We start from the raw sequence: 27,566 nt of genomic DNA on the forward strand, positions 1-27,566 counted from the left end.
CCTGTGGTATAATCCATGCAAGTCACAACAAAATGATAAGTGAAAAGCTACAAAATCTGACGACATTTAGGTCGGTAATTTTAAACTCTGACCTTGACCTTTGGCCAGCTGAGCTTTTGCTTCATCGTATGTCCTAATTAAATGTTCATCAGTGAAAAAATGCAAAATTTGACTTTGACCTTTGAATCGATGACCATAACCTTTGACCTCCACTTTTCACCTCAGTTGGCATTTTGAGAACTGAACATTTTGACTAAATTTCGTGTAAACCGGTCAATAAATACCAAAGTTGTTGCCAGGAACAAAATTTGTTTAAGGACAGTATTCCATGCATCAAATGTAGGTCCTTCGAAATACATTTCTTCAAGCTTTCGGCCATGTTTTTATGGGATCAGTCCCAACAAGAATAATGCACATCTAGGGACTGAATCAATGCTTGACAGACCTCGAAACAAAAGGCGGGAATAGGGAGGCGAGACACGCCTATTGTGTAGGGATTAAATGTCACTGTATAACGGGGTCTTAAGTTTTGGTTGTTCACCAATAGAAAGTGATCTAGGAAGATGAGATATCTTTTGGTTTTAAAAGAGTCTTATACATGTAGAAGTTAACTGTGAGATGGGACCATTCAACAGCACTTGTATGTATATAAACGTTTAGTAGTTCACCGTCGGACGGACCGCAAATTATTGATCATATCTGAGACACAATAGTCACTAACTGCCATATCTGATATCCCGAAACTTAATCCGAACCCTAAAAAGTTGGAAGAAAAAAGTGTCCACTTGAGGGTATCCCGGGGCGCACCGAAACAGCTTTCAAAATTACTCTTAAAATGAAGAGTACACATGTACCTCTTGATTGTATCTTACTCCAAATCCATACAAACAAGTTTATTTTCTCCCGACATCCTAAACTGTATATTCATGTCCCATGCAGCTCGTGAAAATACCTGTAACCTTGCCCTATATACGCATGTCAATGTTGTTACATCACTTCCTGGGGGATAATATAATCGCCACAAAATATTTTGATAAAGAAGTCGAACAACAACAAAAAAAATGTTTAACGTTTATTTTTTATTTTTGGCAACATTTCAAATGATAGACAAATAAGATACAGTAATTCCAACAAACGACTAATATCCAATGACTGCAATATCTGACACACAGTCAACTGACAGGCGTTTTAGAGACACACATGATAACAGCCAAACCTGATACACCTAGTGTCTCCAACACTGTATTTTCATCATCTTAAAACTGGTATACTGAATAACAACTCATCATCTGCAATATACCAGTTTTAAACTTATAAAAATACAGAGTTTGGGAGACACGAGGATTAATAACACCCATTGAGGTCTTGAATCAGTATCAGACTAAAGAACCCAATTTGTATTTTGTGGTATGGAACCAAATATATGGTAACAAACATACAAAATGTTATGTCGAAAAAATCTTAATGATGATTTGTTATCCACGACACAAATTAGAACCGACCCAAAAATGCGTAGTTTGGGAGACTCAAAGACCAATAGAATCCATTGAGTTCTTGAAGCAATATCAGACTCAAAAAACTCCATTTGCATAACGCAGTTTGAAAGCAAAAACATTGTTATAGGCATTCCCAATGTCAAGCCACATAAATGTTACTGATGATAAATTGTTATTCACCATACCTGTTTTTAGAACATTCAAATTTCATGGCTAATACAAAATTGATTCCGCTTCACCCCCTTTTTGTCATTTGACCTAATTGTTGCATACTTAATGGAATTACATTTGTTAGTCAAGTGTTTTACGGATTCAAATTTAAGGGTATTGAGATGTTCAAACACATTACTGTAAATGTACTCAAAATTTAGTGGATAACAGAATCGAAACATATTCGTGAAATGATCAATTAGTGCTTTAACAGTAATTGCAGTTGAAAACAATGAACATCACTTCAATCAGCACAATCATATTTTAGTGTCGAGCCTTTAAGCGTGAAAAACACTGAAATCAGATAACCTCTGACTTAGCCAAATTTCGCGGAAATTGGTTCAGGGATTTCTGAGATGTCGAAAATGTAAATTATTTACCAGGGATGACGCACAACGAAGGACAAAAGGCGATTAGAATAGGTCACTTCTAAAAAGGCTTTAAGAATTTGTCATATATCAGCACCACCCCTCTTGTCCAAGGGAGCCAAGACCCTCTGTTTATACAAAATATTCCTTTAACCCAAGGATGTTAACTGACTGAATTGGGACAGAATCCTTCAAGAAACAGACCCAATATTTGTACATACTTGATTCTTTTTCACGCAAGGATGCTTACACTGAACTGGAACACTATACCAACATTCCTATGGATGTGAATGGATTTTAAAGCATTTGCTCTATTTTCCCTATGGGGAAATTAAATAGAGCAGTGACAAACTTTTTTCTTCGCTGTCATCAGATTATTCCGATCTTGCATAGAACAAATAAAGATAATTCAATGTTGGGTCCCCAAGATCAATGGGGTTTCTCTTGTGGACTTTTTAAGAAAGAAAGATAACAATCTTCAATTGTTAAAATCATTTGCACAATCTCATACAAGGTCACATTCGAATCAGTGGTTAAGGAGAAGAACTTGATTGCTGAAGCCCACAGACTTACCGACAATGCAAGCCTTGGTATGTCATAACCCCCTTTTTTAATTTTTTTTTTAAATATAGCTGCAGAAAATATATATACAAACCTGTCCTGCAGGTAGGGTGTAAGTATATGGTAATCAATACATTGGTTTGTAATGATGGTGGGCTAATTACTTCCAATGCATAAAATGTGTATCTGATTAATGGCCGTAGGGGAGAAAAACAATGACCTTTCAGCTGGCTGTAGTACTACATACAGGCAAGAATTGAGACTTTATCAAATTATTCTCCCCTAACTCTTGAATTAATCCCAATCTCAAAAATGATTCAATCAAATAGTCTCTGTCCTTTTTTACCAAATAGTTGTAAGGTCTGGTATAAATCAATTTCGGTCCATGTTCTCTGTCAGATTTCAATGATCCTTTTAAAATACCTTCATATTGAGGACTGGTAACTGAAAGTGTTGTAAATGAAACCTGAAATAAAAAAAAAATCATTATTTCAATCTCACCCCAAAGAAATATCAGCATAACAGTTTTCAATACAGACACCATTCATATTTATACTGCACACAAACATACACCTTACATTACATTATATCGAAACTAAACATATTCATACCAACTCAAACATACAACACATATAGCATAGCCACTAAAACATACATATGTATATCAAACAAGCTTATATTCATAAACAAACATTCACCTCGCATGTTTACATGTATATACACTCAGACATACATCTCACATGATTATATACACTCAGACATCTCACATGGTTATATACACTCAGACATACATCTCACATGTTTATATACACTCAGACAAACATCTCGCATGTTCATATACACTCAGACAAACATCTCACATGTTTATATACACTCAGACAAATATCTCACATGTTCATATACACTCAGACAAACATCTCACATGTTTATATACACTCAGACAAACATCTCGCATGTTCATATACACTCAGACAAACATCTCACATGTTTATATACACTCAGACAAATATCTCACATGTTCATATACACTCAGACAAACATCTCACATGTTCATATACACTCAGACAAACATCTCACATGTTTATATACACTCAGACAAACATCTCACATGTTCATATACACTCAGACAAACATCTCACATGTTTATATACACTCAGACATACACCTCACATGTTTATATACACTCAGACATCTCACATGTTTATATACACTCAGACATCTCACATGTTTATATACACTCAGACAAACATCTCACATGATTATATACACTCAGACAAACATCTCACATGTTTATATACACTCAGACAAACATCTCACATGATTATATACACTGACAAACATCTCACATGTTTATATACACTCAGACAAACATCTCACATGTTTATATACACTCAGACATCTCACATGTTTATATACACTCAGACATCTCACATGTTTATATACACTCAGACAAACATCTCACATGTTTATATACACTCAGGCATACATCTCACATGTTTATATACACTCAGACATCTCACATGTTTATATACACTCAGACATACACCTCACATGTTTATATACACTCAGACAAACATCTCACATGTTTATATACACTCAGACATCTCACATGTTTATATACACTCAGACATACACCTCACATGTTTATATACACTCAGACATACACCTCACATGTTTATATACACTCAGACATACATCTCACATGTTTATATACACTCTGACAAACACCTCACATGTTTATATACACTCAGACATACACCTCACATGTTTATATACACTCAGACAAACATCTCACATGTTTATATACACTCAGACATCTCACATGTTCATATACACTCAGACATACATCTCACATGATTATATACACTCAGACATACACCACACATGTTTATATACACTCAGACATCTCACATGGTTATATACACTCAGACAAACATCTCACATGTTTATATCCACTCAGACAAACATCTCAAATGTTTATATACACTCAGACAAACACCTCACATGTTTATATACACTCAGACATACATCTCACATGTTTATATACACTCAGACAAACATCTCACATGTTTATATACACTCAGACAAACATCTCACATGTTTATATACACTCAGACATACATCTCGCATGTTTATATACACTCAAACATCTCACATGTTTATATACACTCAGACAAACACCTCACATCTTTATATACACTCAGGCATACATCTCACATGTTTATATACACTCAGACATCTCACATGTTTATATACACTCAGACATCTCACATGATTATATACACTCGGACAAACATCTCACATGTTTATATACACTCAGACATACACCTCACATGTTTATATACACTCAGACATACATCTCACATGTTTATATACACTCAGACATCTCACATGTTTATATACACTCAGACATACATCTCACATGTTTATATACACTCAGACAAACATCTCACATGTTTATATACACTCAGACAAACATCTCACATGATTATATACACTCAGACAAACATCTCACATGTTTATATACACTCAGACATACACCTCACATGTTTATATACACTCAGACATACACCTCACATGTTTATATACACTCAGACATACATCTCACATGTTTATATACACTCAGACATACATCTCACATGTTTATATACACTCAGACATCTCACATGTTTATATACACTCAGACATCTCACATGTTTATATACACTCAGACATACATCTCACATGTTTATATACACTCAGACATACATCTCACATGTTTATATACACTCAGACAAACATATCACATGTTTATATACACTCAGACAAACATATCACATGTTTATATACACTCAGACATACATGTCACATGTTTATATACACTCAGACAAACATCTCACATCTTTATATACACTCAGACAAACATATCACATGTTTATATACACTCAGACAAACATATCACATCTTTATATACACTCAGACATACATGTCACATGTTTATATACACTCAGACATACATATCACATCTTTATATACACTCAGACATACATATCACATGTTTATATACACTCAGACAAACATATCACATGTTTATATACACTCAGACATCTCACATGTTCATATACACTCAGACATACATCTCACATGTTCATATACACTCAGACATACATCTCACATGGTTATATACACTCAGACAAACATCTCACATGTTTATATACACTCAGACAAACATATCACATCTTTATATACACTCAGACATACATGTCACATGTTTATATACACTCAGACATACATATCACATCTTTATATACACTCAGACATACATGTCACATGTTTATATACACTCAGACATACATATCACATCTTTATATACACTCAGACAAACATATCACATGTTTATATACACTCAGACATCTCACATGTTTATATACACTCAGACAAACATCTCACATGTTCATATACACTCAGACATACATCTCACATGTTTATATACACTCAGACATACATCTCACATGGTTATATACACTCAGACAAACATCTCACATGATTATATACACTCAGACAAACACCTCACATGATTATATACACTCAGACATACATCTCACATGTTTATATACACTCAGACACCTCACATGTTTATATACACTCAGACATACATGTCACATGTTTATATACACTCAGACATCTCACATGTTTATATACACTCAGACATCTCACATGTATATATACACTCAGACAAACATCTCACATGTTTATATACACTCAGACATACATCTCACATGTTTATATACACTCAGACAAACATCTCACATGTTTATATACACTCAGACATACATCTCACATGGTTATATACACTCAGACACCTCACATGTTTATATACACTCAGACATACATGTCACATGTTTATATACACTCAGACATACATCTCACATGTTTATATACACTCAGACAAACATCTCACATGTTTATATACACTCAGACATACATCTCACATGTTTATATACACTCAGACAAACATCTCACATGTTTATATACACTCAGACATACATCTCACATGTTTATATACACTCAGACACCTCACATGTTTATATACACTCAGACATACATGTCACATGTTTATATACACTCAGACATCTCACATGTTTATATACACTCAGACATCTCACATGTATATATACACTCAGACAAACATCTCACATGTTTATATACACTCAGACAAACATCTCACATGTTTATATACACTCAGACAAACATCTCACATGTTTATATACACTCAAACATCTCACATGTTTATATACACTCAGACATCTCACATGTTTATATACACTCAGACATACATCTCACATGTTTATATACACTCAGACAAACATCTCACATGTTTATATACACTCATCTCACATGTTTATATACACTCAGACAAACAACTCACATGTTTATAAATATACACTCAGACATACATCTCACATGTTTATATACACTCTGACAAACACCTCACATGTTTATAAATATACACTCAGACATACATCTCACATGTTTATATACACTCAGACAAACATCTCACATGTTTATATACACTCAGACATCTCACATGTTTATATACACTCAGACAAACATCTCACATGTTTATATACACTCAGACATCTCACATGTTTATATACACTCAGACATACATCTCACATGTTTATATACACTCAGACAAACATCTCACATGTTTATATACACTCATCTCACATGTTTATATACACTCAGACAAACAACTCACATGTTTATAAATATACACTCAGACATACATCTCACATGTTTATATACACTCTGACAAACACCTCACATGTTTATAAATATACACTCAGACATACATCTCACATGTTTATATACACTCAGACAAACATCTCACATGTTTATATACACTCAGACATCTCACATGTTTATATACACTCAGACACCTCACATGTTTATATACACTCAGACATACACCTCACATGTTTATATACACTTAAACATCTCACATGTTTATATACACTCAGACAAACATCTCACATGTTTATATACACTCAGACATCTCACATGTTTATATACACTCAGACATACATCTCACATGTTTATATACACTCAGACAAACATCTCACATGTTTATATACACTCAGACAAACATCTCACATGTTTATATACACTCAGACAAACACCTCACATGTTTATATACACTCAGACATACACCACACATGTTTATATACACTCAGACAAACATCTCACATCTTTATATACACTCAGACACCTCACATGTTTATATACACTCAGACATACATCTCACATGTTTATATACACCCAGACAAACACCTCACATATTTATATACACTCAGACATACATCTCACATGTTTATATACACTCAGACACCTCACATGTTTATATACACTCAGACATACATGTCACATGTTTATATACACTCAGACATACATCTCACATGTTTATATACACTCAGACAAACATCTCACATGTTTATATACACTCAGACATACATCTCACATGTTTATATACACTCAGACACCTCACATGTTTATATACACTCAAACATCTCACATGTTTATATACACTCAGACATACATCTCACATGGTTATATACTCTCAGACATCTCACATGTTTATATACACTCAGACAAACACCTCACATGTTTATATACACTCAGACATACATCTCACATGTTTATATACACTCAGACAAACATATCACATGTTTATATACACTCAGACATACATGTCACATGTTTATATACCCTCAGACAAACATCTCACATCTTTATATACACTCAGACAAACATATCACATGTTTATATACACTCAGACAAACATATCACATCTTTATATACACTCAGACATACATGTCACATGTTTATATACACTCAGACATACATATCACATCTTTATATACACTCAGACAAACATATCACATGTTTATATACACTCAGACATCTCACATGTTTATATACACTCAGACATCTCACATGTTTATATACACTCAGACATCTCACATGTTTATATACACTCAGACATCTCACATGTTCATATACACTCAGACATCTCACATGTTTATATACACTCAGACATACATCTCACATGTTTATATACACTCAGACATATATCTCACATGTTTATATACACTCAGACATCTCACATGTTTATCACCACATCTACATTTATAGCACCGACAAACTACACATGTTTAAACATCCAGAATTCACAGTTTCTAGAATCTCACATTTAATACACTCTGACAAACATCTCACATGTTTTCCTAGGATCTCATTGATTATTACAAATCAGACACCCACTGTTAACTCAATGATCGTCAATGGTTATTCACTCAGACAAACATCAAATTATAACCTTTACATCCCACATGTTATATACCTAGAATATCAGGTTTATCATCAGGACATCTCACATGTTTTATTCAGGAAACATTCATTTATATATCAGACAACATTCACATGTTTATATCATAGACAAACATCCACATGTGATTACATAAGCATACACTCGCAGTTATTTGAACAAATTTATCAATCAGACAGCCCACATTAATACACTGCCATTATGTTTTTACTCAAAGTAACAGTACCCAGAGCCTATCTCACATACACTGACATACACCACAGCGTTATACATGAATTCACATGGTATACATAGTTAAAGTTTATCACAGACAAATACAGGAATCCCCAGGCAAAACATCCCATGTTTAAAACTCAGACATCTCAATGTTTAATCATAGAATCACAATTATCAGAAAAACCCTGTATAAACGCTCATCTGAACAAACAAACCCCATTATATACAAGAAAACACCTCCTTTAATCCTCAAACCACATGTATTACATAAATCTCAATTTTATACAACCAGACATCTCATGTTTCACCTCAGACAACATCCCTTATATCCACAGCTAACACCCTGTTATAAACTGACAAAATCTCACATGTTATATTCAGACAACATATCAATGTTTATTCCTCAGACATAATCTACATTTTATGAATCAGCTACATTCACATGATTGATACCTCAGGGCATCTCCGGGATACACTCAGACCTATCATTTTCATACAACCACATGGTTCACCTACACCACAGTTATTACACACAGACAAAATATCACATGTTATTCCTCAGACAAACATATCACATGTTTATATACACTCAGACATACATGTCACATGTTTATATACACTCAGACAAACATCTCACATCTTTATATACACTCAGACAAACATCTCACATCTTTATATACACTCAGACAAACATCTCACATCTTTATATACACTCAGACAAACATGTCACATCTTTATATACACTCAGACATACATATCACATCTTTATATACACTCAGACAAACATATCACATCTTTATATACACTCAGACACCTCACATGTTTATATACACTCAGACATACATCTCACATGTTTATATACACTCAGACATACACCTCACATGTTTATATACACTCAGACAAACATCTCACATGTTATATACACTCAGACAAACATCTCACATGTTTATATACACTCAGACATACATCTCACATGTTATATACACTCAGACAAACATATCACATGTTTATATACACTCAGACAAACATCTCACATGTGTATATACACTCAGACATACATCTCACATGTTTATATACACTCAGACAAACATCTCACATGTTTATATACACTCAGACATACATCTCACATGTTTATATACACTCAGACATACATCTCACATGTTTATATACACTCAGACAAACATATCACATGTTTATATACACTCAGACAAACATATCACATGTTTATATACACTCAGACATACATCTCACATGTTTCTATACTGTGGTTTAAAAGATTTTAGTTGATTTGACCTCTTTTGACCTTGAATGTCATGGTCATTTCAACGGTAGCATGCTGCAGGCCCTATATCAGGTCTAAAGGCCTCTTGGTTCTTGAGACGTCCTTTAAATATTTCAACATATTTGACCCCTGTGACCTTGATTAAAGGTCAGATTCATTCATTTTAACAAACTTTGTAGCCCTTCACTCCAGCATGCTAAATGCCAAAAAGTCTAGATCTCTTGGCCTCTGATAATTTGTTGCTGAGGATATTTTATTACAAATTTGACCCCTGTGACTTTCAATGTATGTCAAGGTCCTTCACTTGAACAAACTTGGTAGCCCTTCCCCCCAGCATGCTACAGACCTAATATCAGGTCTCTGGACATCTTTGTTTTTTTAGGAGATGTCATTTAAAGATTTCAGCATTTTTTTTTTGCTCCTGTACATGTGACCTTGAATAAAGGCCAACATCCTTCATTTGAACAAACTTTATCCCAATATGCTACAGGCCCAATATCAATCTTTGGCCTTTTTGTTTTTATTCTGAGAAGTAAACAGGAGGCCCAGAGGGCCTGTATCACACACCTGGATCATTAAGCCCAGCAGCGGTATACATTATGTATATGGGTATACATTAGGTATGTTGGGTATCAAAATATTTTCAAAGTACAGGAATCTCAGGGGTGGGGCAAACCTCAGGGTAAAATCATATATCACAATTTTATCATCTATCACAATTATCCAGAAACAAGAGGCCCATGGGCCTAAACGGTCATGTGACAAACACTTAGAAAAGGAACACACCCTCCTTTTCAATCCATCAAACCACTCTCATTGACATAAATTGTCTGTCAATTGTTTCAAACATACACAGTAACCATTTTCACCTACTGGACCCATCCCCTCTTATCCACAGGGCTGAGACCCACCCTGTATTCAAAACTTGTTCTCCTTCACCAAAGGATGATTCAGACATAATATGGATCAACTGCTTTCATTCCTACAAAAGAAGGATTTTAAAGAATTTGCTATATTCCCCTATTGAGCCCCACCCCTCAGGCCCCTGGGAGGCCAGACCTATCATTCATACAAAATTGGTTCCCCTCCACCCAAGGATGCTTCACAGACCAAATATGGATCAAATCCCTTCATTCCTACAGAAGAAGAAGGATTTCAAAGAATACGCTATATTTCCCCTATTGGATCCCGCCCCTCAAGCCCACAGGGGGCCAGACGCACCGTTTATACAAAATTTGTTCCCTTTCACCCAAGGCTACTTCAGACCAAATATGGATCAGGGACTAAACCTGCTATTTGGCAGCTCAATCTGGAAAATCATTTGTTTATAATTGATAAGTAGAGTAGTTTTGCCCATTTTGATCTTTCTCTTCTTCTTTTTAATGTTTGGGAACCTTTGGTTCCTCACGTTTTAAGGATCATTGTCCAGGTAAATGTGTATACCATCTGTAATAAACAGGAGTGAAATATTGCTTCCAGCCTCTCACTACATCCAAATTTGAAACATACCGAGCTAAGATATAGTTCCCATTTCAACTGCAATTAAAACTGTCCATGATTATCTCAGTCTTTTAACTTGGAACAAGAGGCCCACAGGGCCTGCATCGCTCACCTAGATATTTCAGCACAATGGCAAAAGACTGTCATCATATACTACAATTATCTCCTACTTCTTTTGCAGCATCTACCAACAATGGTTCAAACCAAATGTGGACAGAAATCCAGTTATTCTTCTAGAAGAAGAAAGATTTAAGTGTTGTGGGTTTTTTCCCCCCAATATTTCCCCCTTTTGGGCCCCATCTTTCCAGCCCCAAGGAAACCAAATCCTTTGCTTATACAGCATACAGCATACAGTCCCCTTTTTTCCAATTATGCTCCAGACCAAATTTCATCAAAATCCATTCAGTCGTTCAGAACAAGTAGGGATTTACAGGATTTATCTCAATTCCCCTATGGGGCCCCGCCCCTCCAGCCCCAAGGGAGCCACGCCTTCTGTTTATACAACATTAGACCCCCATTGCCCAATAATGCTTCAGACCAAATTTCATCAAAATCCATTAAGTTGTTCTAGACTGGTAGGAATTTGTTTAAAGGATTTACCTAAATTTCCCCTATTGGGTCCCACCCCTCAGGCTCCTAGGAGACAAGACCCACCATTTATACAAAATTGCTTCCCCTTCACCCAAGGATGCTTCAGACCAAATATGGATCAAATTGATATCCCTTCAATCTTATAGAAGAAGAAGGATTTAAAAGAATTTGCTATATTTCCCCTATTGGGCCCTGCCCCTCCCGACCCCTGGGGTCAGAGCCAAAAATTTATACAATTCTGTTCCCCTTCCCCAAAGGATGGTTCTGGCCAAATATGGTTATTAACAATCCATGTTGAAATCTATGACTAGTAGCAATTTGAAGGATTTACCTCTATTTCCCCCTATTTGGCCCCGCACCTCCGCCCCTGCGGGCGGGGGGGGTGTCAGAGCCAAGATTTATACATACTCTGTTACCCTTCCCCAAAGGATGTTTCAGGCCAAATTTATACATACTCTGTTACCCTTCCCCAAAGGATGTTTCAGGCCAAATTTGTATGAATATTTTGAATTATTATTTGTTTAATGTGTAATGGAATTAAATAAACAAAGCAAGAAACAAAATGTCATAGTGATTTTATTAAAGGGGGGTGGGGGGGGGGGTGTTCATTTCACCATAATGGTATTTTGACCCCAGGGTCACTTTACCATGGGGGTCAAAATACCATACTACACCGATCAAGATGGAGGTGTAAACAAAGACGTAATATTAATTCCAAGTTACATTTCAAGTGATTCATTTTTTAATCTATGTTATATCACTCCTGTTTATTACATGGTATACATATACACCAAACTCGGACAATCCATAAAACTTCAGGAACCAAAGTTTCCCTGATGTTAAAAATAAGTGTAACCCGTGTTCATGTTCTATACACATGTAGAGTAGTTAGGACGGGTATAGTACCCGTGAGTAGTAGTCGTCTTTAATTTATGTCACGTGTTATATGTGCTGTCCATATGTTATGTATGTATATAAATATGTGACATGACCTCTGACATTGACGGCTCACTGACCACCACACTCCTGCATGCGACCCACGAACTCTCCCGCCAATTTCTTCCCCAATTAACGCTGCCACCACTCGTTCTATCACTCTAGATCATACCATGCTCGCGAGAGCACGTTCATATATAGCTCTCTATAACTTATACATATATATATAGATCTAGAGTCACAGATTCCCTATATCCCTGCAACGGGAACTGGATACCGCCGGTGGGAGGCCTGGTAAGTCGTATGTGTGTGTGTTTATCGCATACTTGCCAACTTTCCCGATTTAGTCGGGAATTTCCCGATTCCAGACTCCCTGCCCCGTCTCCCGATCGTATAGATAAAACATAGTGTATTCTCCCGATTTTGGAGAATATGTCTTGATAACCCCGTATGGAGCCCCTATTCATCTTGTTAGATTCACTTAGGCCTATGACAGGTAACGCTTGCTGGCTGGTGAAAGACATATGTGTGGGGCATTGGTCAGTTAACTGACCTGCTCATAGACCGTAACGAAATTCTGACACTTCACTAAATGCAAGGGTGACAATACCCTGATAAATAGACAATCAATTACAACCAATTAAGCTGAGGACGCCTGGTTATGGTTTTGAAGCAGATCAGTCATGGTTGATTAAACGCTTGTAAATGGCTTTGTATACTGCCTTTGATGTCAAGCGCATAAACGACCTCTACTTGACAGTATATCTCGGACAGAAAAAGTGAAAACAACACTGGCAATGTTATCAACGGAGTATCAAATTTGACAGATTACTTATTGAAATGTTAACTTCATTTAAACATTGGCTGATCTTTAGATAATAAGCACAAGGAAATAAATTCACAATAACGACCATTTAGACCGAAGGCCTGGTTGCCGGTAGGTAACGTCGTTTCAAGCAATCACCGTACTGTAGCATCGAGGTACGGACAAAAGCCCCCCCGGACATTAGCCCCCCCCGGACATTAGCCCCTAGGACAAAAGCCCCTCCGGACAAAAGCCCCTTCACACTAATCAAAAAGTGGACAAAAGCCCCTTCATAAAAAAAAATGATATTTATTTTTTTATTGATTTTTAATTGTAAAAAAAACATGTCATCAGTGGCTTCGGCAAAAGCCCCTTCATAAAAAAAATGATATTTATTTTTTTTATGATTTTTAATTGCTACATATACATATGTCATCAGTGGCTTCGGCAATGTAAACAACCGGTTCCAACAACAACTACTTGAACTGTTACATAAACAATAAGCTGTTACACAGGTGTTTGGTGGGTTTTTCATTGATGTTGTGTTCTCCTGGAAAGAAATATATCATTAATGGCTTCATTGTTTCTTTGATTTTAATCATTCCTAAAATTAAACTTTTCTTATTACAATGCAGAGCAACATGTTTGGTTAGGTACTTATTATATCATAATTTGAGACACTGCAAACAGGGATCAAATGTTTATTTCTTTTGTAGGCATTTCTTTGATTATCAATATTTGCAGTATATTAGGAAGTCAAAAATTATGTGTAATCAGTAACAATATGTTCATCATGGAGAGTTTTCCTGAAATATTTAGCCTACTTAATAATATAAAGTTTGAAAAAATAAATTATGATGTTTAACCACAGACATATAATGCTACACTGACATTGAACCAAGGACCTTCATTTTCCACACAATTATTCTCCAAATTTCAGAGATAAAAACAACAATATATATATATATAGTTTCTGTTTTTCAAAAGTACAGATTTATATAAAGTATACCAGCTAAATTTCTAAAGAAGGGGCTTCTGTCCGGGGGGGCTAATGTCCGGGGGGGCTTTCGTCCGGAGGGGCTTTTGTCCTAGGGGCTAATGTCAGGGGGGGCTAATGTCCGGGGGGGCTTTTGTCCTACACTCGTAGCATCAGCATACTTAGTGTCAATTAGCAGAGACTTATTTTGGCAGAAACTTTCCCAATTCACATTTTGAAAGACAAAAACAAAAAAAGCCTATAGCGATTACAACTGCTGATACATGTACATCCCTTTTTTTTCTTTTTCTTTTGTATTATTGTCTTTGTTGTAATCCAAAGGAAACATTTGAAATTTCATTCAGATATTATATTGTACTCTAGATATTTATCGTGACATTTTAGGTATTTTCTTTTGAAGTTTACTGCTGGAGAGAAAGCTTGATAGAAAGTGATATCATTTAATAATTTAATATTTGATAATTTGCATTTAATTGACTGAAATCTATCTTACAACATAATTTTCATAACATATCTAAGTAAATACAATGTACTTTTATTTAGAGTGAACAGTGAGTTAAATAATTTCCAGAAATAATTAATCAAAGTACTGGAAGTACTGTAAACGAACATTATTGTTTAATGCAAAATCAGTAATCTTCTTAGTTTTAAGTTGATAGATTTACTGATATCGGTTTAGGAATTAGGAAATGTTTGCAGCTGTTCTGATTTGATTGTACACATGCATGTTTCTGTAAGGTCCTAATTGAAATTGGAAGTTTGTTGATCTATCTTGGATCGATGAAAATAAAATATGTCTTCTTTCTTTCGGGAAGGCATCATCAGTTATAATACAGACAGGACTCTGTGACCTTCATGATGCCAACTTCTAATATGCACTAAATTTAGGCTAGTTCCATCGTTAGTTTGGCATACATAGTTGTATTTCAACTAAATATGATGAAACACACATAAAGAATTACTGAAAACCAAAACCAGAGCTGCTAATCAAGGCCCGAATTAGGAATGTATCTTATTGAAACTGTACTCAAGCATTTATGGTACTTCAAAAAAAAAAAAAAACTGACTCCTTTTGTTCAGGAATCATTTGATGTTAATAAATCTGTGTATGAGAAGATAAACTTCTGTTATAATTACAGTATTGTAAACAATGTGATAAAGAATAACAACCAGATAAAGACTATCTTCATCGAATAATTCAGCAAACAGGAAAAGAAAACTTCAAGATTCATTTTCAACTTCAAACTTGATCACAAAGATTACAGTCCATTCGATTGGACGACACATTCCCTATTTATTGTCCTTTTCCAATGTTGATCATCCAATCATACTGAACCACACAATTCAGCAATGTAATTGCACAAATCACACCTTTATGTGGTGAGAACATTTTTGGGGGTGTTAAAAGATTCCATAACTGTATGCAAATTGTGAAGCATTCCATATCTATAACTATATATATAACAGTACGTGTATATATTTACACATATCAAAATTGGAATGACACAGGAGATTTGCAAGTTTAAGTTCACCATCAGTCATGGGAGGTTTATGTAAAATGTTATATTTACCGGGGTAATTAGTAATTTTGAGAATATATCTATGAAGCTCTATTCTGTACATTCTACCAGTGCTTAGAGAATGGACACAATTTTATGTTCTCCAATGTCAAAATTAATCATATGTAAAATATTAGGGGTTTATTCGCCATTCTAGGCCTGATTGCCGTCATAGTAAAATTACCAAAATGGACTTGAAATCAATATTTTTAAGAGAATGATATATGACTTGAATATTTCATAAAAATAATGTAATACATCGTTTATTGACTTCATTCAGATCTTCAGACACCACATAATTTGTGAAGTCATATATAGAAATATATTAACCATTTTGTTACTATTTATAGTTCACACAAGTAAGCACTAGATGTAAGCAGTAAGTATATGTACCGCTATCTACTGGCAAGACTTTGAGTACAGTAAACTACACTCGCTTTGTGGATATTGACAGGATAACATATATTTACATACTAATTCAATTTTAGAATTGTAACTGAAATCTTGTAACAGCATGGCACAAATAGTCATCTGAACACGTGTTGTATATTGAAAAATTATTTAAGGTAAATTTTCAGTTTATCAATTCATTGATTACTCCGTGTTTGAAGTATGGTGTAGTGAGAATTTCAAGTCTTGATCATGACTTGATGAAAATTTTAAATCAACAAATTATTAAAATGAATTTGTTTGAAAAATAACACAAGTTCCACAGCAATATTATATAGAGAATCAATCACAATATATCAAAAGTTATAAAACTACAAATAACAATTAACGGCTGAATATCAAATAAAGTGAATATCACAAGTTTTTTTGCATTTGTTTTTAGATAATCCGGATTTCGGTTTTCCGGCTTTAAAAAAAAACGAGAAGTATTTTAATTGCCGTTATAGTTGAATTACCAAAATGTACCTAAAATCAGTATTTCTAAAAAAAAAAATCTATGACTTGAATATTTCATAAAAATAATTTAATACATCGTTTATTCACTTCATTCAGATCTTCAGACACCGCATAATTTGTGAAGTCATATATAGAAATATATGAACCATTTTTGTTATTGATTTATAGTTCACACAAGTAGGCACGAGATGTAAGCAGTACGTATATGTACCGCTATCTACCGGTATGACTGAGTACAGTAGACAACACTCGCTTTGTGGATATTGACAGTATAACATATATTTACATACTAATTCAATTTTAGAATTATAACTGAAATCTTGTAACAGCATGACACAAATAGTCATCTGAACATGTGTTGTATATTGAAAAATTATTTAGGTAAATATTAACTCATTTGCTTGACTTTTAGAATTGTAACTGAAATCTTGTAACAGCATGGCACAAATAGTCATCTGAACATGTTATGTATATATATAATTGAAAAATTATTTAGGTAAATATTAACTCATTTGCTTGACTTCAATTTTCAATTATCAATTCATTGATTACTGTGTTTGAAGTATGGTGTAGCGAGAATTTCAAGTCTTGATCATGACTTGATGAACGTTCTAAATTAACAAATTTTCAAAATGAATTTGTTTGAAAAATAACACAAGTTCCACAGCAATATTATATAGAGAATCGATCACACTATTTCAGAAGTTATAAAACTAGATCTACAAATAATAATTAATGGCTGAATGTCAAATTAAGTGAATATCACAAGTCTTTTTGCACTTGTTTTTAGATAATCCGGATTTCCGTTTTCCGTCTTTGAAAAAAAATTACATAGGCGTATTGCATTGTAAACGTAGCCATGTGTACATATGTAACAGCTGATTTCAATCAGATTGACTTAACATGAACTTAACACCGTCTCAGTAGTTCGTCCCAATCGAAAATTTGATCGTGAATTCGGTATTTTGCAAATTCTTTCAAAATACTTTCAGGTAAAGAAAAAAAAAGCATATTGTCTCTATACACACACCAAAGATTAATAGATCCTATATTGGGTCCATTCTCTCGTAAAAATATCGATTTGGGTCCACTATCGGCCATTTCGGTAATTCAACTCTAACGACAATCGGGCCGCGATTCGCAAATGAAAAATTAATTTAAAATTCGTAAACCTCTAATATTTTATATATGATACAATTAGGCATTGAAAAACATATATGTGGGTCAATTCTCTGAAAATAATGCCAATTTATATTATAATTAAGCCCAATTTTTCTTCGTTTCGGTATTTCCAAGTCTGCTTCACCTGTGGTCCGTTTCAGTAAATATTCTCGACTTTGCCGAAATAAAAACAAGCTATATAATTGTTCATTTTAAACATGACAACTGCCAACCACACGTATCTAAAAGTGTTATTGTTGATATCATCTGAATATTGCCGTAGTTATCTGTCACTTCGATTGTAAACCCATTGCAAAAGTCATGGAAGAATCGACCAATCAAATTGGTTTAACGTTTGATTTCCGTAATCTTGCAGTTACCTCCCTTACAACAGTAAATACGTTCTTAGTATCGCCTACAACAACCAATCCCGTGCACATGGCAACAAGATATTATCATTTGCATTTGATTTATTGGTCGTTTCGTCAAAGGAAAATGGAATATGGAAATCGATGACAATGTTAACGCTATGACCAGTCACCCTGACCACAAATGCCACCTAGTATCTACCCTTTCTCGCAAACATGTACTGTACAGTAACCTATACTGGTATGATACAATGTATCGTCTCGTATGCCGTTATTGATATATTTCTTTCTCTAAATTATATAAATACTCATCTAGTTGATAATGATGTAACATTCTAGAATGTATATAATACACATTTAAGTAAATCGCGGACATATTTGCAGACCGATGCTATAATGTCAGCCGTTTTGGAATGAACACGGAAGAGCAAAACTTTCTAAACATCCGGAGACGAATGCGCCTGCGCAATATTTGTTTACATAAATATATTGACCTGGAGTTATTCGCAAAGTTCAGGTTCATTTAGTCTTCACATTTCGCTAGCGTTATGCATTTCTCAAATCGTATGCATCTTGAAAACATCTACTGAATACATTTCAACATTTTCGGTAAAACTACTACATAAAACGAAGATAATTTTGCAAGTAAATTATTTGAAGCGTAAGGCAATGGGGGCAGCCATATTTCATTGAAACAGACAGTAGATGGCGTATTGGTGAATGTGGCTACCAAATATGGTCATATTTCTCAGTCCAGTTCTTGATGGCAATAACCGAACATTAATGTTCGTTTAAAAATGATGTAATTTTGCATCTATTTTTTTTGTAACTTGTTGCTTATATAATTATCTTTCCAAACTTGAATAAAACAGAGCATTGGCCAAGCTTGAAATACATTTTTTGCCCCTTTTTTTCAGTGAGGGAAGGAAGCTTAAGTGATCATGCAAGGAATTTATTTTCAAATAGCAAATTATCTCCCCTTAGTTTTTGTTTACTAAATGTGTCGCGCGTGATTGTTTTCCGGTCAAAAATGTCGCTCACGCACTTTCTCCCCCATGAGAATTTTAAAAAGTTGGCAAGTATGTTATCGGAGTGAGAGGCGTGAATCAATTTGGTGTGTGTCAGTCGTGTTATGGTCTGTTTCATTGTTTAATCGTTGTGCGTTTTACTTTTAGATTTGTTCTTTCTCTGGGAAGAAATAAATCAACCAATAATAACCAAACTTGTCTTGGGTTTTGTGTTATACGACCCCGGTATAGAAGAGGAAGAAAGAGAAGGGCAAAACTACTCTACTTATAAATTGTAAACAGACGATTTTCCAGATTGAGCTGCCAAATAGCAGATTTAGTCCCTGAAATTTCTTCCTTTTTTTTACCGATCAAATTACATAGATGCTAAATATATATATATATATATATCTGATAATAACTTACATATGTTTTCTCCACAATCATTCCAATTATAACATTTTTCGCTAAAGATGTTGGGTAGTACATCAGTAACTCAGCTCCATGCTGGCCTAACAATGCGTCAGGCATTGGAGGATCTGGCCTGGATGTTGGTGAAGAAAATCTCGGAGACTTTGGCTGTGGTTCGTCAGTCCTGTCATAATCCTTTTTCACCTGGAATGGAATTGTAAAGAATGCTACCTGTACTATTATTATCTTAAATGTCATTAAGGAATAGATTTAACGATTAATATGACAATTGTTTTGGATCGAATCCTAAAATAGCCGGAATAGATTTAACCATTAATATGACAATTGTTTTGGATCGAATCCCAAAAGAGCCGGAATAGATTTAACAATTAATATGACAATTGTTTTGGATCGAATCCTAAAATAGCCGGAATAGATTTAACAATTAATATGACAATTGTTTTTGATCGAATCCTAAAATAGCCGGAATAGATTTAACAATTAATATGACAATTGTTTTTGATCGAATCCTAAAATAGCCGGAATAGATTTAACAATTAATATGACAATTGTTTTGGATTGAATCCTAAAATAGCCAATGTATCTATATATGATGCTTATAAGAAAACCTCTATTACATACAATAATGTACACATATAATATATAGTTTCCCAGAAAAATTTAGATCAATAAAGAGCTTAAAAAACTTAACATGGCCCAATGAGTTAACAAAGACTGATAAACAGTAAATTTTTGTTAAAATTCTGAATCTGATATGAGTGTTGGGATGATTATACATGTACATGTATATAGAAACAAGAGGCCCATGGGCCTAAACAGTCATCTGAGAAACAATAACAGCAGGGACACGCCCTCCCTCCAAATCAATCAAACCAGCCTCATTGACATAAATTGTCTGTCAACAGACAATGATGTTTGAGATCAAATTTGGTTTTGATCTGTTAAGGAAGTAAGGAGAATTAGCATTTTAAAGCAAAATGTATGCCAAGTTGCCCGTTTCAGGGCCCCAACCATCTGTCCCCAGGGTTGGACCAGCCTCATTTATATAAAAATATGATTGCCCTCTCCCAATGATGTTTCAGACCAAATCTGGTTGAAATCCCCTTCAGCATTAAGGAGGAGTAGCATTTTAAAGTAAATTTCAGCTAAGTTGCCCTTTTTGGCCCCACCCCTCTGTTCCCAGGCGTCAGACCAGTCTCATTTATATAAAATATGTCTGCCCTCTCCCAATGATAATTCAGACCAAATATGGCTGAAATATGTCTTGGTGTTAAGGAGGAGTAGCGTTTTAAAGCAAAATTCAGCACAATGTTGCCCTTTTTGGCCCCACCCCTCTGTCCCCAGGCGTCAGACCAGTCTCATTTATATAAAATATGTCTGCCCTCTCCCAATGATAATTCAGACCAAATATGGCTGAAATATGTCTTGGTGTTAAGGAGGAGTAGCGTTTTAAAGCAAAATTCAGCACAATGTTCCCCTTTTGCAGCCCCTCAGTCCCAAGGGGTCAGATGAGCCTCATTTACGTAAAACATGATTGCCCTCCTCCAATGATGTTTCAGACCAAATTTGGTTGAAATCCCCTTTGACCTTGAGGAGGAGTAGTATTTTAAAGCATAATTTCAGCTGAGTTGCCCATCTGGGGCCCCAACCATCAGATCCCTTCAGTACTTTCTGAGAAATAGCAGAAACAAACTTCAAATGTCAAAATCCAAGATGGCCACCTGTCAGCCATGTTGTTTCTAGATCAGTCCCAAAATAAAATATATCCCTTCTGTACTTTCTGAGAAATAGCAGTAACAAGAATTGTTAACGGATGGACGGAAGGATGGAAGGAAGAACGGACGGACGACGACGGACCACGGACGAAAGGCGATTTGAATAGCCAACCATCTGATGATGGTGGGCCAAATATGTATATAGTGAAAACATCTACCCTGAATAGAACTTGCTTCTGCATGAGGTCGTAACATCCTTATTTGATCTTGACCTAGCTAGCTGCTAGCATGAAATGGCAGATCTGGGATCTGGGTGCACTTTTCATTATATATAATTAGGACTGGTGATATTACACATGAGTTTTCTATACAATAGATTACGCTCGTGCTTTGCAAATAGCACACTATGACAGACTAAACCTGATAAATAACTGACCTCCAGAATTAATTTCCATTAATGTTTAGTAAACAACTAGTAGAATATTGGTGAGTGATGTAGCATAATTACCTCGCACACAAACAAAGTCTTGCATTGCAATGATGAGTTTTGACGACTGTACAAACTGGCCATAATGTCGGGCGTTCCTGAGATATTTTGATTTCCTATCCTCATAGTTCTCTTTGGAATTCCAGGAGCAAACCTGAAACAATATAAAATCATTATGGCGCTATATGGGGATCTCATCAACAAAAACACTATTTGTATGTACAGTGAAACCTGTCTAATCCGACACCTGACTTTTCCGACAACCTGTCAAATCCGACACTACCGTATTTCGCGATGAGAAGTGTAGTCAACAACAAATACCTGACTTTTCCGACACCCTGTTTAATTCGACCAAAAGTGGCACTCCCACATGGTGACTGATTAGACAGGTTTCACTGCATAGTTATAATAAAGCAGTTCAAAAACATTTCTTTCTCCATTTATTTAACAAATTTTTAATTAGACGCCCTTCATCCCTGCAGGCCCAAAACCTGATCTCTGGACATCTTTGTTTTATTGACAAGAAGTTACCTAAGGATTGGTTTTCATTTACATTGGGGTTACATTGGGGTAACTATGCGTTAGTGCACCAAGTAAAATATGTAGTTAGTTATCAGTCTGATTATCCAAGCTGAATATTAATTCTTGTGAGAAAAAAAAAAAATCTTATCAGTCCCGATCGACTGAAACCATACATGATGTTTCAGACAAAATTTGGTTGACCTTTCCAAATGATGTTTCAGTTTTCACATCATATTTGGATGTAATCCATGCAAAAATTCAGCACGATGTTCCCCTTTTGGAACCCCGCCCCTCAGTACCAAGGAGTTAGACCAGCCCCATATACATAAAACATCATTGCCTTTACCAAATGATATTTCACACCAAATCTGGTTGTAATATATATTAAAACGGCCTGATTTTCAAGCTGACAATGCAAACGGACACTATGCTTGATATATATTACGTGTGTCCAAAGTCACGAACATGTTCCATAATACTCAGTCGTAAAAGTACCACATTCAAATGCTTTCATATCAATTATGTGTAATAAAGATTATTTCATTACATTTCATTTCATTTCATTACATTTCATTAATTTATTGACATAGATTGTCTGTCAACAAGCAATGATGTTTCCGATCAAATTTGGTTTTGATCTGTTAAGGAATTAAGAAGTCCAATACTAGGTCTCTAGGCCTCTTATAGTTATTGACAAGAAGTTGTTTAAAGTTTTTAGCCGATTTGACCCATGTGACCCTGAATGAAGGTCAAGGTCATGATCACTCATTTGAAAAAAATTGATACCCCTCCATCCCAGCATGCTACAGGCTCAATATCAGGTCTCAAGGCCTGTTAATTATTGACAAGAAGTTGTTTAAAGTTTTTAGCCGATTTGACCCATGTTACCCTGAATGAAGGTCAAGGTCATGATCACTCATTTGAAAAAAATTGATACCCCTCCATCCCAGCATGCTACAGGCTCAATATCAGGTCTCAAGGCCTGTTAATTATTGACAAGAAGTTGTTTAAAAATTTTAGCCTATTTGACCACTGTGACCTTGAATGAAAGTCAAGGTCATTAATTTGAACAAACTTGGTAGGCCTTCATACCAGCATGCTATAGACCAAATATGAGCACACTTGGCCTTTCCGTTAATGACAAGAAGTTGTTTAAAAGATTTTAGCCTATTTGACCCAAGTGACTTTGAATTATTTCATCATGATACTTATCAGGCTGCTGGGCTTCTTGGTTTTTGAAAAGAAAGATGTTAGCATATAATATAGTTGACCCCGGTGAAATTGAACAATATTATGCTACAGCTTTAGTATCAGATAAAGCATATATTTTGTCTGTGACCTTTGAATGTATATATATATATATATCATGGCCATTTATTTGAACAAACTTTGAAGCCCTTCTATGTTACAGGTCAAATATCAAGTCTCTGGGCCGCTTGCTTACGGAGAACAGGTTGTTTTTATCATATCTGACTCCCAGTGGTGACCTTGAATGTAGGTCAAGGTCATTTATTTAAATAAACTTGGTTGCCCTACACCCGGCCAAGCTACAGGACTAATATCAGGAATCTCAGCTTCTTGGTTAGTGCTACAATTTGCATGCTGACTAGGCCTGTGGCGGTATAATGTAAACAACCTGTCAATCCAATGTGTCAAATCTGACCGGTGATTCCAATTAAATGTGGTACATTGTAAATTAGCTTTCATAAGTTACAAATTCCTATCATCTTATGCTTTTGAATTCATCTACCGCTCAGTTGAAAATGGAAAAAAAAAAATGTTATTTTTTTTTTTTTTGAAAATGAACCTCAAAAAGGTACCTGCGCACTATACGCGAGTGCGCACTATACCCGAATATTTACGGTAATAAGAAAAGGTTGTTTGAATGGAAAGTTGATAATGGCAGTTTACAGATGCCACACAATGGCATAATTAAGCTCACTTGGCCTTTCCAGCAACATCATGAGCTAACAAACATTTCAAAACAGAAAGAATGAACTTACAAGCATTTTACACCAAACAGCTGTAGGAAAAGTACAAACAAATGTTGGTACATGAATTCTGATACAGTTTCTTTGGTCACATCACGTGAGTAGATGCAGTGCCGTAGCCACATTGCGAAGGATTGTCCTGATACCCGAAACCTAAAAACAAAACAAACTAGAATTAGGTCAGTATGACACTAAGCTGCTGCTTCAACAAATTTTAATCACTTTATATAATTATCTTAAAAGTGCTGAATGCATTTTCAAATAAGTTTTGATGATACATTCATAACTATGTTGCAGTTAACATTTTTTTCATTTTATATTAATCATATTACTGAACATTGATAGTTATTAATATCCATCCATATATGTATTAAATATTATGGTAAAATCATTGTTTTTAGTGCTTATCATGGTATAGTCATTGTTTTAGTGTATGTATAAATAAGTTACAATTTGAAATTGTTTTCTTCAGAATAAAGTATAACGAAAACAGATTCATCAAAATTTTGATATCTTTTCTGACATACAATTTCTACATTTCAAAACAATCACAGTCTCAGAATCGTTGGAGGAATTACGCTCTAGAGGATTGTCGGGTAACTTTGATCACTTCAGTTTCTCTCTCGTTCATGGCGGTCACGTGATTGATCCAGGTCTCTACATCGGTTACTGTCCTACTTGTATAATAGAAAGCTTAAGCTTACAAAAATGAACTGCTGGGTTGTCTCCCCTTACATAAGCAGCTTTGAATGAAGGAAATACGTCGTAATCAATCGTTGGGTGAATTCGATCACGACATCGGTCAACTTTGATCACTTCCTGATCATATAATGGAGAACTTTTTCTCCACGGTAAGCTTATATATAAATACATTCTTCAGAGGCCCACTTTGAGGGTTTATTTAGTTACTTTCAAAAACAAACGATCTAGGTGGACAATTTCCAACGCAAGTTGAGTCTACAGTTTCAAATGAAGAACTGCAAGTATTTGCCTGTTACAGTACTTATACAATCTAAGAAAGTAGGCGGGGCGTAGATTTTACAGTAATGTTTATAATCTGCAGGATGTAAAAACTACACTCGACTATTATAAACGCCTTCAGACAATATCTAAAAATGTTCTTTTCAAGCAAGCTTCTTATTTGTGTTTTTTAAGGACAGTTAAAATGCAGACGTATATATATATTACGGACCAAATCCAACATGGCGACATGCATTTCGCTTATTGCATAAGTCGGTTAATCGGGTAAAAAGTCCCCGCAAATAGGCAACCTAATTAAGCGGAATGCACTGTATATCGGCCGAGGGGGATCATTTTTAAAACATTACGATATTTTTTTCTGTTTATACCTACTATATTTGTGTAACTGTTCCATGTTTTATGTCTATATGTGATCTTATGTAATTTACCTGTGTCTTGATAAAGGGGCAGATTGCCTCGAAAATTCGACAATTTACTTGTCTGTACTGTCGTTATTACTACTTGACATATATCTATTTCTAGTAATACGCATCCAACATTTGTTTGTTAGGATCCAGTACCTTATATTGGTTTATACCGTCGTTATTACTTACTTATATATAACATATATGATATATACTTCCTGGTAAATGTTTCTGTTTCTTTTCATCGAAGGAAAGCTGTAACAGTCATAGTTCAGGATGTCTATATGAAGCCGAACGTAACAAGTTAAATAAAACCAAGATTTTTTTAAAAGTGTGTTCAAGATTCTACAATAATGTTTCCTGTCGAGAGGGAATATAAGAACGGATAAAATCAGCGACATGTAAATATTCCTGGTATCGTGTGGGATACACGTGTTCCTTTGATGTAGTCGTTGTGACGGATAGATCCTTAAAGTTGTCTTTTTTACAAAGAAACCACATGATTTTAACAAAACGTTAGTTCTGGATGGTGGATCGCGATCGAGACACTTCAATGCAGCTGAGTGTAGAAAGTGTTTCAATAATTAATATCATATTTTGACAATGAAATCTTGAATCACAATAAAATCAACAGTAATTGATTTTTCATGGTAATATTATGCCCGCAACTAGTGCTAAAGTTTTTCGAGGATCACTGTTTGAAG

General features: G+C 35.0%; 1 protein-coding gene across 1 annotated transcript in view; it reads right to left on the reverse strand.

Annotated features, from left to right (window-relative positions):
- Positions 1-1,058: 1,058 nt before the first annotated feature.
- Positions 1,059-27,566, reverse strand: part of LOC117315596 — a 28,978-nt gene continuing 2,470 nt past the window's right edge. The window contains exons 2-5 of the mRNA XM_033869858.1: positions 25,490-25,630; positions 22,986-23,118; positions 20,757-20,945; positions 1,059-3,101 (exon numbers count right to left, since the gene is read on the reverse strand). Of these exons, the coding sequence (XP_033725749.1) occupies positions 2,859-3,101; positions 20,757-20,945; positions 22,986-23,118; positions 25,490-25,630 (706 nt within the window). The 3' untranslated portion in view covers positions 1,059-2,858. The remainder of the gene's footprint in view (positions 3,102-20,756; positions 20,946-22,985; positions 23,119-25,489; positions 25,631-27,566) is intronic.

The sequence above is a fragment of the Pecten maximus genome, chromosome 17 (genome assembly GCF_902652985.1).
Source record: "Pecten maximus chromosome 17, xPecMax1.1, whole genome shotgun sequence".
In the NCBI taxonomy this organism is placed as follows: Eukaryota; Metazoa; Mollusca; class Bivalvia; order Pectinida; family Pectinidae; genus Pecten; species Pecten maximus.